The sequence below is a fragment of the Vulpes lagopus genome, chromosome 12, assembly GCF_018345385.1.
Source record: "Vulpes lagopus strain Blue_001 chromosome 12, ASM1834538v1, whole genome shotgun sequence".
Lineage (NCBI taxonomy): Eukaryota > Metazoa > Chordata > Mammalia > Carnivora > Canidae > Vulpes > Vulpes lagopus.
Window position 1 is genome coordinate 6,598,778 of NC_054835.1, and position 14,915 is coordinate 6,613,692.

At 51.3% G+C, this 14,915-nt stretch overlaps 1 protein-coding gene across 4 annotated transcripts in view; it reads left to right on the forward strand.

The window, feature by feature from the left end:
• Positions 1–14,435, forward strand: part of NUP188 (nucleoporin 188) — a 54,844-nt gene extending 40,409 nt beyond the window's left edge. For 2 of the 4 annotated variants that reach the window (XM_041725782.1, XM_041725783.1), the window contains 19 exons: positions 2,165–2,371; positions 2,489–2,658; positions 3,403–3,472; positions 3,853–3,920; positions 4,363–4,558; positions 7,479–7,556; positions 7,850–7,935; positions 8,138–8,283; positions 8,574–8,755; positions 9,915–10,115; positions 10,313–10,405; positions 10,835–10,993; positions 11,200–11,337; positions 12,471–12,545; positions 12,627–12,863; positions 12,998–13,129; positions 13,389–13,462; positions 13,593–13,722; positions 13,828–14,435. In XM_041725782.1, coding sequence (XP_041581716.1) covers positions 2,165–2,371; positions 2,489–2,658; positions 3,403–3,472; positions 3,853–3,920; positions 4,363–4,558; positions 7,479–7,556; positions 7,850–7,935; positions 8,138–8,283; positions 8,574–8,755; positions 9,915–10,115; positions 10,313–10,405; positions 10,835–10,993; positions 11,200–11,337; positions 12,471–12,545; positions 12,627–12,863; positions 12,998–13,129; positions 13,389–13,462; positions 13,593–13,722; positions 13,828–14,004 — 2,619 coding nt within the window. In that variant the 3' untranslated portion in view covers positions 14,005–14,435. Of the gene's footprint in view, positions 1–2,164; positions 2,372–2,488; positions 2,659–3,402; positions 3,473–3,852; positions 3,921–4,362; positions 4,559–7,478; positions 7,557–7,849; positions 7,936–8,137; positions 8,284–8,573; positions 8,756–9,914; positions 10,116–10,312; positions 10,406–10,834; positions 10,994–11,199; positions 11,338–12,470; positions 12,546–12,626; positions 12,905–12,997; positions 13,463–13,592; positions 13,723–13,827 lie in introns of those variants that run through there. The other 2 variants (XR_005983152.1, XR_005983151.1) reach the window with 2 other exon arrangements.
• Positions 14,436–14,915: the final 480 nt, after the last annotated feature.

Genomic DNA, 14,915 nt, shown 5'->3' on the forward strand with positions numbered 1-14,915 from the left:
TGGGGGTGGGGGTGAAGGTACAGAGGGAGAGATAGAATCCCAAGCAGACTCCATGCCCAGGACAGAGCCTGATACAGGGCCGGATCCCATGACCCTGAGATCATAACCTGAGCCAAAATCAAGAGTCGGACACTCAGCTGACTGAGCCACCTAGGTACCCCAAGACTTTTCTGACTTAAAGTGATACAGTCATACGCACAATAGACAAATTGTGTTGCTATACACAACACACATAAATGATGTTTTATGAGGAGTTTTTTTTCCTATTACAAAAGACATGCATATTCATTTTAAGATACTGAAATGTTACAGATAAGTGTGACATAGAAAGTTAAGGTCCTCTGTGATCCCTTTGTTCCACAAGTCCCTATGAGCAGATTGGTATGCATTGTTCCAATTTCTTTTTATCATTTTTTTTTTTTTTTGAGAGCTAGAGAACGGGCAGAGAGAATCTTTTTTTTTTTTTTTTAATTTTTATTTATTTATGATAGTCACAGGGAGAGAAAGAGAGAGAGGCAGAGATATAGGCAGAGGGAGAAGCAGGCTCCATGCACTGGGAGCCCGATGTGGGATTCGATCCCAGGTCTCCAGGATCGCGCCCTGGGCCAAAGACAGGCACCAAACCGCTGCGCCACCCAGGGATCCCGGGCAGAGAGAATCTTAAGCAGGTTTCACACTCAGCATGGAGTCTGACATGGAACTTGATCTCATAACCTCGAGATCATCACCTGAGTCAATTATGAGAGTCAGTTGCTCAACCAACTGAGCCACCCAGGTGCCCCACTCCAGATTTCTTTTTATCTGTAATTATATATTAGAGGGTGTTTGGTGTGCTCTTTGTTCTTTATAAGAGTAGAATGGCACCATATATAGTTTTATGACTAGTGACTAACTTTCTTCACGGAATACCACATCTTGTGGTCTTTCCACATGGGCACATTTGGGCTACTTTATGGTCTTTAATGCTAACATGTTGTGCCACAGAATGGTGCATCCTAATTGATTTGGACTTTTTTTGTCTTTCACTATTACAGGCAGTGCTGCAGGGGCTCTTGTCCATAGAGTTCCATAAACTTCTGTTTTCAGTTCCTAAAAATTAGGTATTAGTGAACGTTTTAATTTTTTTTAGACATTTCTAAGTTGTCCTACAAAAAGGATTGTAATAGTTTATGCTCCTTTTTTTTTTTTTAATTTTTTTTTTTTAATTTATTTATGATAGTCATAGAGAGAGAGAGAGAGAGAGGCAGAGACACAGGCGGAGGGAGAAGCAGGCTCCATGTACCGGGAGCCTGATGTGGGATTCGATCCCAGGTCTCCAGGATCGCGCCCTGGGCCAAAGGCAGGCGCCAAACCGCTGCGCCACCCAGGGATCCCCTCCTTTTTTTTTTTTTTTTAATGTAACCCCACACCCATCATAGTGCTTGAACTTACCACCCCAAGATCAAGCCAGCTGTGCCCTGACAGTGTGTACTCCAAACACCAAGCCTTGCATCCTTGCAGCGATAATCCCATGAGTTTTGTTTTTGTTTTGTTTTTTTTTAAGATTTTATTTATTTATTCATGAGAGACACAGAGAGAGAGAGGCAGAGACACAGGCAGAGGGAGAGAAGCAGGCTCCGTGCAGGGAGTCCGACATGGAACTCGATCCCAGGTCTCCAGGATCACGCCCTGGGCTGAAGGCGGCGCTAAACCGCTGAGCCACTAGCGCTGCCTCCCCCCCTCCATGAGTTTTTTAACTTGGTAATCAAATAGGCAAATCGGTATTGTCTCATGTTGTACCCTGTGTTTCTTTAACCACGAGAGAGATCGCGCGTGTTTTTAAGTTAATTACTTTTTCTTCTGTGAATTTTTGGACGTTTTGTACTGTAGTGTCCCTTTTGAAGCAGTGTCCCTTCTAATCTGGAGCTATACATCTGATGTTTCCCTTTCTTTTAAGTAAGTTAATTTCCCTTTCTTTTAAGTAAGTTCATTACTTTTTCTTCTGTGAATTTTTGGACGTTTTGTACTGTAGTGTCCCTTTTGAAGCAGTGTCCCTTCTAATCTGGAGCTATACATCTGATGTTTCCCTTTCTGCTCATTTTCTGCGAGTTCTCCAATACCTTCTCTAGGAGCTTCTTGAGGCTTTTCTGAAAGTTGAGCTGTAAGTCTGTGTTTGGTTTCCCAGGTGGCCCCAATGTCCGTATATGCCTGCCTGGGAAATGATGCGGCCGCCATTCGAGATGCCTTCCTGACCCGACTGCAGAGCAAGATTGAGGACATGCGCATCAAAGTGATGATTCTGGAGTTCCTAACAGTTGCAGTAGAGACTCAGCCTGGCCTCATTGAGCTGTTTCTGAATCTGGAGGTGAAGGATGGCAGCAATGGCTCCAAGGTGAGCCTGTGTGGGGGATGAAGCTGGGAGACAGCTCCTTGAAGGTGGGTGTGGGCCCCACAGGTGCACTTGCCAGTGGCACCTGAAGGACTGAATGTCTGCTTGGCCTTCTTGCAGGAATTCAGCCTTGGGGTGTGGAGCTGCCTCCATGCGGTACTGGAGCTGATAGATTCCCAGCAGCAAGACCGCTACTGGTGTCCCCCACTTCTGCATCGGGCAGCCATTGCCTTTCTGCATGCCCTGTGGCAGGACCGGCGTGATAGTGCCATGCTGGTCCTCAGAACCAAGTGAGTCTGACTCCAGGAGGGATTTATCTCCAAGGTCATGTCTGCAAAACGGGAGTAACAGTAGTTTATACTTTTGGGGTTTGTTGTGACCAATCACTTAGCATAGGCCTGAGGAGCACTTGGTACCTCATGCAGAGTTTGGGAGCTTTCCCCTTAGTCATCTTCTTCTGTGCTGCCGCTGGCTGGTGTCCTCTTTACCTGAAGGCAGAGGCTTCCTTACCTTAAGGTGCCCTCCTTTTCTGGCCTTTTGTGTTCTTCCCTCTGCTGACCTCTTCAAAATCCATTGTTGTGAAAAACAAAAACAAAAACAATCTTATTGTTGTGGAGAAACAGTAGCTTTAGATGAGAGTGGCTTGTTCAAGCCCTTGAACTGAATGAAACCCCCAATTCTCCAGGACCCTGCTTGTGCAAAGAGGGAAGGGACATTAAAAAGCCTGACCATGGGAGTCTGTTTCCTCTTCCCTCCCTGCTCTCTTCTTTGTGAGGCTGTGGGAAATGTACAGCAGCACAAATCATGACATTTTTTATTGGTCAACTCTACAACATACATACAATTGTGTTTCTTAACAGGAAAACAATTTTTATCTGCGGAACCTATTGCATTTATGTAGGAGCAGGTGACTCATGAGACATGTTAGGGTTGAGACGGGTACAGTAAGGACAAGTAACCAGCTGAGGTGGGTGGACAGAACTTCGAGAAGGCCCGCATGAGAGAAAAGTATGATGTATGTACTTTCCTTTCAGACCCAAGTTTTGGGAGAATTTAACCAGTCCGCTGTTTGGAACCCTTTCTCCTCCCTCAGAAACATCTGAGGTAAGCTGGGGTGGAGGGTGGGATGGGGCGGAGAGTCCCTGGAAGGACAGGCTGGGTGGTGAGGCTGAGGGATAGGAAATGGTAGCTCCTCTCAGTTAAGCAACCAGAGCATTTTCTTTACTGGAAACTTTTTTCCTCAGAGGCACGCTTGCTTCCTGTCCCTTTGAAACTTGCCAAGGGAAGGAAAGTAGCATGCCCTGCTCTGCATTGATGGCTCTATGGTCTTCTGTGGACCCAACACTGCAGATGGCGGTTCACATTTGTTAGAGATTGGATTTCCCTGTTTGCAAGTATCATGTCCCTGCTCTGTTCCGTTGTGGAGGACACCAAAGAAGAGTTTCTCCTCATGATTGATGTGTGCTCTGCTCTCCCCTCCACAGCCCAGCATCCTGGAGACCTGTGCCCTCATCATGAAGATAATTTGCTTGGAGATATACTATGTAGTTAAGTGAGTCTTTTCCCCTTTTGAGATTTGAATTTAAGATTTGAGTGGGGGGGTGTCCAGTGGCCTGCCACTGGGTGCGTGGCTCTTTGAGCCAAGGTAGAGGAGAGAGCTGGTTCAGAGCCATTTATGGAGGGCCGCTGATTTGTGTCCCTGGCCAGTCCATTGATGGCATTTATGATTGTCAGAGAGAGTTATTGTGAAGCAAACTCCATGTGCCTGGGATTATATGGAGGAGGAATCCTGGAAAAGGCCTCAACCTAACCCATTATGTTGAGCAAGAAGTATGAGCCCCTCACAGTGGAGGTGACCGGAGCCGTCTGCCTTTAAGCCCAAGTGAGGTCGCTTTCTCTGCCTCGACAAGGGTCTGTGCCCATGGAGATGTGTGCCACATCTCCATCTGCTTTCAAAACCTAACTGTGGGTTTTGTCTTTTCTTAACATCCTAGGGGTTCATTAGATCAGTCATTAAAAGATACACTTAAGAAATTTTCCAGCGAGAAACGCTTTGCCTACTGGTCAGGCTACGTCAAGTCTTTGGCGGTTCACACAGCTGACACCGAGGGCAGCAGCTGCACCTCCCTGGTGGAGTATCAGATGCTGGTCTCCGCCTGGAGGATGCTCCTCATCATCGCCACCAGTCACGTAAGAGCCTCTTGGAGTGGTTTTCACTTGGGTATCCTAGCAACTCTGTGCTGGGATGCCTAACAAACACAGCCCCTTGGGATGAAGGTTGAACCAAGGATTTTCCCTGAGAGCTAAAATGTAACAGTTCTGTGCTTGTAGATGGTGGGGGCTTCTGTGGGCCATTTAGGATGTTGGATCCAACAAGGGACCTTAAAGAAAAACGCAGAGAAGGAATTTAAAATGTCTTGCAACAGTCGTGAGACAGCCTCCTGTAGCTGCCCTTGTGGCCCTGGATGGGTCTCAGGAGACCCCTTCTTCATTTGCTTCTCATGCACAGGTAGCATCACCTGCTCAGGTGCGTATCCTGCGCATACTAAGTAAATATTTGTCGACTGGTCAGCAGGCAGCTGTGACAGCTGTGGCAACACCATCTCTAGGGAGCAGTTTGTTTTCATTGCTTCTAGAAACTGCATTTCCTGGTCTTAGAAAAAGAACAGAGGCATTGTCTATGCACTGTGTGTCTACTGAGTTTTTCTTTATTATTATTATTATTATTATTATTATTATTATTATTATTATTTATTCATGAGAGAGACACAGGCAAAGGGAGAAGCAGGCTCCATGCAGGGAGTCCGATGTGGGACTCGATCCCGGGACTCCAGGATCATGACCTGAGCCAAAGGCAGACGCTAAACTGCTGAGCCACCCAGGCATCCCGAGAGTTGCTTTTGGAGAGAGAGAGTGTGCTTTTTTTTTTTTTTTTTTTTGGCGTGTCTGTATGTGTGGTTTCACATTATCCTGTTGTGCAGTGGGAACTTAGTCTTGAACTGTTCTTCCTTGGGGAATCCAGATTGATATCTTGACTTCATGAATAACTTCGGCTTGATAGAAGTCCCTTATTCCAAGTGTGTTCTTACATCCTCCACGAATGACTTGTTCCCAGGGCCAGACTGCCCACAACCTTGGGACTTTGCTGTATCACAGTGGTTGCAGGCCCCGGAGACTGCAAACCCAACAAAGCACTCAGCAGTCTTTGGGGAATGTTCGATTCCCCTTTGGAGAGCCTGTGTGTCACCTGCCTCTAGGCCCTAGCTGGGCAGCAGCTCTTTTTCTTTCTTTCTTTTTTTTTTTTTAATTTTTTTTTTTATTATTTATTTACGATAGTCACAGAGAGAGAGAGAGAGAGAGGCAGAGACACAGGCAGAGACACAGGCAGAGGGAGAAGCAGGCTCCATGCACTGGGAGCCCAACGTGGGATTCGATCCCGGGTCTCCAGGATCGTGCCCTGAGCCAAAGGCAGGCGCCAAACCGCTGCGCCACCCAGGGATCCCTCTTTCTTTTTTTTTTTTTTTTTAAACAACTTTATTTTTTTAATTTTTGTATATTTATGATAGGCACACAATGAGAGAGAGAGGCAGAGACATAGGCAGAGGGAGAAGCAGGCTCCATGCACTGGGAGCCCGATGTGGGATTCGATCCCGGGTCTCCAGGATCGCGCCCTGGGCCAAAGGCAGGTGCTAAACCGCTGTGCCACCCAGGGATCCCCCTCTTTCTTTTTTTATTAAAGCTTTAATTCCTTTTTTTTTTTACTATAGTTTACCTATAACGTTCTTTTATTTATTTATTTTAAAGATTTTATTTATTTATTCATAGAGATGCAGAGAGAGAGAGAGAGAGAGGCAGAGACACAGGCAGAGGGAAAAGCAGGCACCATGCAGAGCCTGACGTGGGACTCAATCCAGAGTCTCCAGGATCACGGCCTGGGCTGCAAGCGCGCTAAACCGCTGCGCCACCAGGGCTGCCCTATGATGTTCTTTTAGTTTCAGATGGATATCATAATAATTCAGTATTTTATACACCATGAAAATATTCCCATGATCAGTCCAGTTACTGTCCGTTACCACACGAAGTTGCTACAGTTTTCTTAACTATGTTCCCCTGGCTATAAAAACATAGGCAACAGGTCTTGGGTTGTGGCTCCAAAAATCCTGCCATCCTCTTTCTTTTTAACAGAACTATCTGATTCAGTCTAGGATAGCGACCATTTGCTTATTCATTTAAGAAATATTAACAGAGGGACGCATGGGTGGCTTAGCAGTTGAACAACTGCCTTCAGCCCAGGGCATGATCCTGAAGTCCCGGGATTGAGTCCCACATCGGGCTTCCTGCATGGAGCCTGCTTCTCTCTGTGCTTATGTCTCTGCCTCTCTTTCTCTGTCTCTCATGAATAAATAAAATCTTAAAAAAAATATTAACAGAACATTCACCATGTGTCAGGCACCTGGGGATTCAGCAGTGAATAAGGCAGAGAAAGTCTTTGATCTGGTGGAGAGTGGTCCATAAGAAAGGCAAAATGTAAACAGATTCCCAGTGAAATCTAGTTTGAGATTATATTTCACTGTGAAGGAAATAATCAGAATGCTGTCGTAGTGAGCACTTAAGTAGGATAGGAGCAGTCAGGGAGGCCCTCTCTGAGGAGGTGATGTCCCACCTGAGACCCGAATATACAAAGGAGCCTTCCAGGTGGAGAGCACATGGAAAAGAGTAGTCTTAGCAGATGGTGTCACATGTGCAAGGGTCCGGAGGGGAAAAGAGCTTGGCATGCTATGTTCAAACAGGAGGAAGGAGGCCAGTAGTAGGTGATACCGGAATTATTTGGACCAGATCCTGGCGGGGGCCTCTTGGCCTTGTTTGTTTTTCCAGAATACTGAGAAGGAAACCTTTCAAGGGTCTGAGCAGAAGAGGGATGTTATTAAGAGGAAGAGGTGAACCTGACCCGATTTTGAGCACATCTGAGGGTGGACAAAGAAACAGCAGGGAGACAATTAGAAGACTGGCTTACCAATGACTGTGCCTGTCTGACAGGACCCTTATATCTCATTGCTTTTAAAACCTGGGACATTTGCCCTAATGCCATGTTTCTCCTGTTCCTTTGCAGGCAGAGGTAATGCACTTGACTGATTCTGCAGTGCGTCACCAGCTCCTTCTCGATGTACTTGATGGGACCAAAGCGTTAGTAAGTGTGTCTGGGAGAGTTCACATTCCTCCTAGGGAGAAGGTCTCCAAAGCCCAGGATGGCTCATGAGTGTGGAGCTGCCCAACGGTCAGGTCAGGGGGCTCAGGCGGCCTGTGGGACCTGAGGCCATCATGCTACTCTGTGATCTCTCACCTTTGTCCCACGCCTTGTGAGCACACTGCTAGGAGGGAAAGGCATGAGGTTGAGAGGGGTCCTGTGGGCGGAGCTCAAACCTTAAGCCATGTCAGCTCACAAGACCACCGACTCCTGACTGATGTGCCGTCTCTCCTCAGCTACTGGTCCCAGGCTCTGTGAACTGCCTCCGCCTTGGCTCCATGATGTGCACGCTGCTGCTCATCCTCCTCCGGCAGTGGAAGAAGTGAGCGCTGTGCTCTTTACTGACCCTTCACTTTCCTGAAGGGGAGAAAGTGGGGGTGAATCGGGCTAGTCCCGCCATCATAGGGACCGGGACTGACCTATCAAACATGCCCACTGGGCATCCTGAGGTGAGGGGGGGTGCCATTTTGTGGCCTTTATGTGGGGTGTGTTCTCCTTCCCTCTCTGCCCCATATTGTTTCTAGGGAGTTAGGTTCTGTGGATGAAATCCTTGGGCCCTTGACGGAGATTCTAGAGGGAGTGCTACAGGCAGACCAGCAACTCATGGAGAAGACCAAGGCCAAGATGTTCTCAGCATTCATCACAGTGTTGCAGATGAAGGAGATGCGAGGTGAGGGGCAGAGGGGAGTGCGGACCGCGGTCTCCCGACCCCACTGGCAGCTGGCTTGGTGGGGCTTTGCCTGCTTTCGAACCAGACGTTTCTGTTTTGTGGTTTGAGCTGTCAGTCTTGGAACATGTGTCTTCAAGAAGACTCTCTGTTCTGTATGTCCCCCCAGCCGGGGCAGAACCCCCACTCTCAGCACTGTACGTTCTCTCTCCCTGCCTGGGGAGGGAACGTTGATGCACTGAGAGTCGACGGTGGTGAACGTGACTGTGTCCTTCCCTGCCTGTGCTCTGCAGTGAGTGACATCCCCCAGTATTCCCAGCTGGTGCTGAACGTCTGCGAGACGCTCCAGGAAGAGGTGATTGCTCTCTTCGACCAGACCCGCCATAGTCTGGCATCAGGCGGTGCCACAGAGGATAAGGACAGCATGGAGACGGATGACTGCTCACGGCTGCGGCACAAGGACCAGCGTGATGGGGTGAGGGGGCGCCCCGAGGAGTACTGTGTCCTGCTCACGCACATCCAGCACATGCACACTGCCTGCCTGCTCTGTGCCAGGCCCTGGGAGTGATTAGCAAATGAGACACTTAGTCCCTGCACTTACAGAGTTCACAGTCTGGTGGAGGACATTAACAGATCACAGCCTACGCAGACATGTCAGAATTCCATGGTGACAAGTCCCACATGGGAGAAATACCATGAGAACCTACAGCTTGGGGTTCTCACCTAACCGAGGGACTCAGTGAGAAACCACTCTTTCAGCCATGACTTAAAGTTTGGATAGAGCCAGGCAGGCAAAGTGAGCAGGGAAGATTGGGGAGCAACCACAGGGGTTGTGAGCCAGGGCCCAAGTCCCCTGCATACAGAGGAGAGGCTGGAGAGCTGGGGGTGGGATGACCAGGGGCCTCAGCAGCGTCTTTGATCTGGGTTCCAAGTGAAAGAGGAAAGGACTCAAGGAGTTAAGCAAGGGAGAGAGAAATGATCAGATTTGGACTCTGGAAAGATCACCCTGGATGCACTATAGAAGAGTATTTTTTTAAACTGGGTCATGACTTGCTATAGTGAGTCTCAAACTGAGCTTGTTTCGTTACAACCAACATTTTTTTTTATGAAGTAGGATAAAGTGCAAAAGTATGAGTGTGCTTTGCAGGTGGGCAGGATAGGAAAATATATCAGCATGTGTCTACAGTCACACCGTGTAAAAAATATTACTGTGCATCGTGGTGAAAAATAAGCTTGAAAAGCCATTGGTACGAAGAATCCATTGGAGAGGGTCCAGGAGGCTGGGGGAGGACCAGCTGGGAGGTGGGTGCAGTGGTGCAGCAAGAGGGGCAGAGATGGGTGCAGTGAGCAGGTGTGAGTAGAAAAGTTTGGTAATGGGGGAGGGAGGAGTTGAGAACCATCACTGGGTCGGGGCAGTGGCTCATCAGTGAGGATGGAGTCGCTGGCAGCCCTATGAGGGGATGCGGGAACCCAGCAGGTCAGGAGAGACTTCAAGTTGTTTTAGTCAAGCTCACTTGAAGACGTGTGACCAAGTGAGGGTTGGGCCGGCCCAGTGCAGGGCTGTCCCCCTCCTGTATTTCTCCCCTGCACTGCTTTCTTCCCTCTTGCCCATCTCTGCCCCTGGGCCCCAGCAGGTGTGTGTCTTGGGCCTGCACTTGGCCAAGGAGCTGTGCGAGGTGGATGAGGATGGTGACTCGTGGCTCCAGGTGACTCGCAGGCTCCCCATCCTGCCCACCCTCTTCACCACTCTGGAGGTGAGCCTGCGCATGAAGCAGAACCTGCATTTCACCGAGGCATCGCTGCACCTGCTCCTCACTCTGGCTCGCACTCAGCAGGTAGGAGGCAAGCCCAGGGGCCGAAGGGAGCCTCCTTGCTTGTGCTAGGTGGGTTCTGGCACTGCCTGTGACCTCCCAGAAGCTCTGGTCTGCCCTGAGAGCTCCAGCTGCCCCTGGGCAGGGTGGCTGTGGGGAACGGGTCCCAGGAACAGTGGGTCTTACCCAGTTCCATCTCGTTCCTGGTCTTTCCCTCCCAGGGAGCTACAGCAGTAGCTGGAGCTGGCATCACCCAGAGCATCTGTCTGCCCCTCCTGAGTGTGTACCAGCTTAGCTCCAACGGGACAGTGCAGGTGAGTTCCAGTGACTTGCTAGGGGGCCTGGACTGGCACCAGACTGCAGTTACAGTGGAAAAGCATCCTTGTCTTTGGTTTTTTTACTTGCCTGGGAAATTGCTCTTTGGTGGCCTGTGTGATGCACTGATGGTGTGGACTCCTCCCTGCCCCACACTGATTTCTAGCAAGACAAGCTCATGTAGCTAGTTAGTGGCTGACCTGAGTCTAGACCCCAGGCTTCTTCTATCTCTGCTGAGTGCTCTTTCCCTGTAACTACTGGCCTGGGACCCTCTGTGGCCCTGCTGGTCACCAGGCTGTTACCGTTGCAGATTTTCTCCTCCAAGCAGCCAGGCTGCCTTAGCTGCTGTGTTGCAAGGAGGCCCCGCTGTACCTGTCAGCTAGATTCATGGTGCTGTGTTCTAGTCTTGTCTGCTCTTTGTGTCTTAGACACCTAGCACCTCTCGGAAGTCCGTGGATGCCCCCTCTTGGCCAGGAGTCTACCGCCTATCCATGTCTTTGATGGAGCGGCTCCTCAAAACTCTGCGCTACAACTTCCTGACCGAGGCCCTGGACTTCGTGGGTGTTCACCAGGAGCGGACCTTACAGGTAAGGGACTGTCAGTCATACAGGTGGGGGCTCAGGGTCATAGGAGTTGGGCCATTCAGAACCATTCAGAAGCTCCTTAGCAAAGATTCCTGTTGTGCCATCACCTCTGTGTTTGTGGGCCGAAGGCCTGTCCTCCTGTAGGAGGGCAGGATCAGGGGGGTCAGGTTCCTAATTTACCCCATCCTGCCTTGTCTGTCCCCTCCTAGTGCCTCAGCGCAGTGAGGACAGTGCAGAGTCTGGCCTGCTTGGAGGAGGCAGACCACACTGTGGGCTTCATTCTGCAACTCTCCAATTTCATGAAGGAATGGCACTTCCACCTGCCTCAGCTTATGCGGGATGTCCAGGTGGGCCTCAGACTGCGTTCCTTTGGGAGGTGGTCTGGGGATGTGCTTGGGTGAGGGGCATTGGGCACTGTCTGGGGGGCACCTCTGGTGAATTGCAGGCTCGTTACTAGAATGTGCGCATTTTGCTCAGCACGTACAGACTTTGGTTTTTTCATGTTTTCTCTGAAGCTAAGATTTTCTTTCCCAAGTAAAGGGCAGCCTTGTAGCTTAAGAACTTGGGCTCAGTTGGAGACCTTGGTTGACATCCCTTAGTGATAGGCCAGCAGAGCTGGAGGGTCCTGGAGTCAGGCAGGCTCTTGTCATTTGTCTGACCTTGGCCAGGTCATTTCATGTTTCCTGAGCCTTTTTCTTCTATAAAACGGGAAACTATCCCTATTTTCTATTTCATTTTATTTTTATTTATTTTAAAGATTTTATTTATTCATAAGAGACACACAGAGAGGCAGAGGAAGAAGCAGGCTTCATGCAGGGAGCCCGATGTGGGACTCAATCCCAGGACTGGGATCACCCTCTGAGCCAAAGGCAGTTGCTCAACCGCTAAGCCACCTAGGCATCCCCTTTCTTTGTAGTTTAAAGTTGATTTAAGCAATCTCCACCCCCAACTTGGGGCTCGAACTCATGACACTGAGATGCAAAGCCACATGCTCCCCGAACTGAGCCAGCGGGGCACCCGCCCCGTTTTTTGTTTTTTTTTTTTTAATTTTATTTATTTATTCATGAGAGACAGACAGAGAGAGACAGACACACAGGCAGAGGGAGAAGCAGGCTCCACGCAGGGAGCCCAGCATGGGACTCGATCCCAGGTCTCCAGGATCAGGCCCTTGGGCCGAAGGAGGCAGGCACTAAACCGCTGAACTACCCAGACTGCCCCCCCTTCTTACTTCTTTCCTTACAACCCATCTCACATGCTAGACATCGAGCTAGGGCCCAGGGGAGCCCTCCCAGGCACCTCTTGCCCCAGCTTGTAGTCAAGTGTCCTTAGTGGCTGTGAGGTTTGCAGCCTGAGAACGAGGGAGGCAAGTGCTATGGGAATTTGGGGATGGAGCAAGCACACCAGGACTGGGAGTGGGCTGGGGTTCGTTCGGTCAGGCTGCTGCTGAGTGCCCCCCGCCTTGGCCCTGTGTCTGATGCAGGTCAGCCTGGGGTACCTGTGCCAGGCCTGCACGTCGCTCCTGCACAGCCGCAAAATGCTGCAGCACTGCTTGCAGGTACACGCCCTCCCTGCCCAGCAGCTTGTGGGGCCTCACCCCAGCCTCTCAGGACCCCACCTCCATTTCTTGTCTCCTTAGAACAAAAATGGGGACGGCGTTCCCTCAGCTGTTGCCCCCCGTGTCCAGCGGCTCCCCGCTGCTGCCCCTGCTCCCTTCTCCTGCTCCTCCTCCTCCAAGCAGCCCACTGCTGACACAGAGGCCTCCGAGCAGCGAGCCTTACACACCGTCCAGTATGGACTTCTCAAGATCCTCAGCAGGACCCTGGCGGCCCTGCGCCACTTCACCCCAGATGTCTGCCAAATCCTGCTGGACCAGGTACCGGCCGCCCCGCGTGCCAGGCCAGCAGCCTCCCAGCGGTGAGCTGCCGAGGCTCTCCTATGCCCTGCTCTGCCCTTAGAGCCATCTGGGCTCCAGGCGGCACTCTATGTTGCTCCCGTCTTGCCTTGCAGTCCCTGGACCTCGCTGAATACAACTTCCTATTTGCCCTGAGCTTTACCACTCCCACCTTTGACTCTGAAGTGGCCCCCTCCTTCGGGACCCTTCTGGCCACAGTGAATGTGGCCCTAAACATGCTCGGAGAGGTAAGCTGCAGCTGTTAGACTCTCGTCTTTCCAGTCTTCCCAGCATCCCACCGTCTGTGGCCTCCTGCACGTTATTGGCCCTCCCGAGCCCGGTCCTCTTCCTGAACAAGTGTGACTCAGCTTCCCCGGGAGGATTCTCTGGAGGACCAAGTGAGGCAGCAGGCGGCTGCTGCGCGTGGGGCCTGCCAAATAGGAAGCTCGTGCTGAGCCACACCTGCTACCGTTCCCTTACTTTTTTACCCTGTTCCTCTTTCTCCAGCTGGATAAGAAGAAGGAGCCGCTCACCCAGGCTGTGGGGCTCAGCACACAGGCAGAGGGGACCAGGACACTGAAGTAAGAAGGGCCTCCTAGGATTTGAGCTGGGGTCCAGGCAGCTGTGGGCCAGCTGTCCCGTTAGCTCGGCAGCATGCCTGCTGCCTGCCAGCATGGCTCTCCGCAGCAGCCCGCCCTGCCCTCTCCCCAGGTCCCTCCTGATGTTCACCATGGAGAACTGCTTCTACCTGCTCATCTCTCAGGCCGTGCGCTACCTTAGGGACCCAGCTGTGCATCCCCGGGACAAACAGCGGATGAAGCAGGAGCTCAGCTCGGAGTTGGTACAGACGGAAAGAGGGCTCAGACCAGAGGGGGTGGCTGCTGGGGATGGGCCCCCACCTCCCAGGGCACCGCAGGGGCCTCACCTAGTACCTCTTACCTCCTAGAGCACGCTGCTCTCCAGCCTCTCCCGCTACTTCCGCCGGGGGGCCCCCAGCTCCCCGGCTGCTGGCGTCCTCCCCTCGCCTCAGGGCAAGTCCACGTCTCTCTCCAAGGCCAGCCCAGAGAGCCAGGAGCCTCTGATCCAGCTGGTGCAGGCCTTTGTGCGGCACGTGCAGAGATAGGGTGGCGGCCTGGCCCACTCCACCAGCCTGCGTGGCGGCCCTGGACAGCTGGGGTGCTGCCAGCCGGCCCGACAGCCTCGTGGGGCTGAGAGCAGCACCTGTCTCCTGCCCCCCAGAGCAGCCAGGACTCCAGCTGCCCACCCGCTGCCATTATTTTTCTAATAGATCAAGAGGTCCACAGCCAGGTGGGAGCCATGAGTCTGCTGCACTCACACCCTCAAGTTAAAAATGTGAGGGTGTGGTCCTTCCTTCAAGCATTCCCCACCGCACCAGACCCCGGACCCCAACCCAGCTGAGGCCGGAGCCAGTGTCACGTGCGGCCAGGAGAGGCTGTGTGCATGGGTCTGAAAATCTGTTTTCCATGCTCTGTTCTTGCAGTTTTTGGTAATACTGTGGTCTATTTATACAAATATTAAAATGCTCTTTATAGACAGAGTGTGGTGTGTCTTCAAGGCCTTGGGATGAACATCGAGCTTTCTGCACCAAGCATGTCTTCCTTGGCCAGGCACCCGGAAGTGGAGTGGAAGTTTGGGGCACGCGGGGTATTTATTGATGGTTGACTCGCTAACATGCCTCTGTTAATGTTTGAGCAAGCAAGGGAGCTGGGTGGACACTTTAACTTTCCCTTCCCTGGCCCGCCCAGCTCTCGTCCCCTCACCTCTGCCACACTCCATTTACCAGCTGGCTGAACTTGTATCATGAGGTGTAGCCTTTCCAGAAGATCCACTCCTATTTATAGCTCCTTGTTGCCCCCCCCCTTCAGAAGCCTGGGGGGTGTTGCTTATCAGCCTCCAGCCTCCTTAGGACCTCATACTGAGAGACTGGGGCCTGGTTAGGGGCCTTCACCTGAAACCTGGCTTGTAGCCCAGAGCCACCCCTTGAGGTTTCTAGAACCAGACTGACCTGGGCTA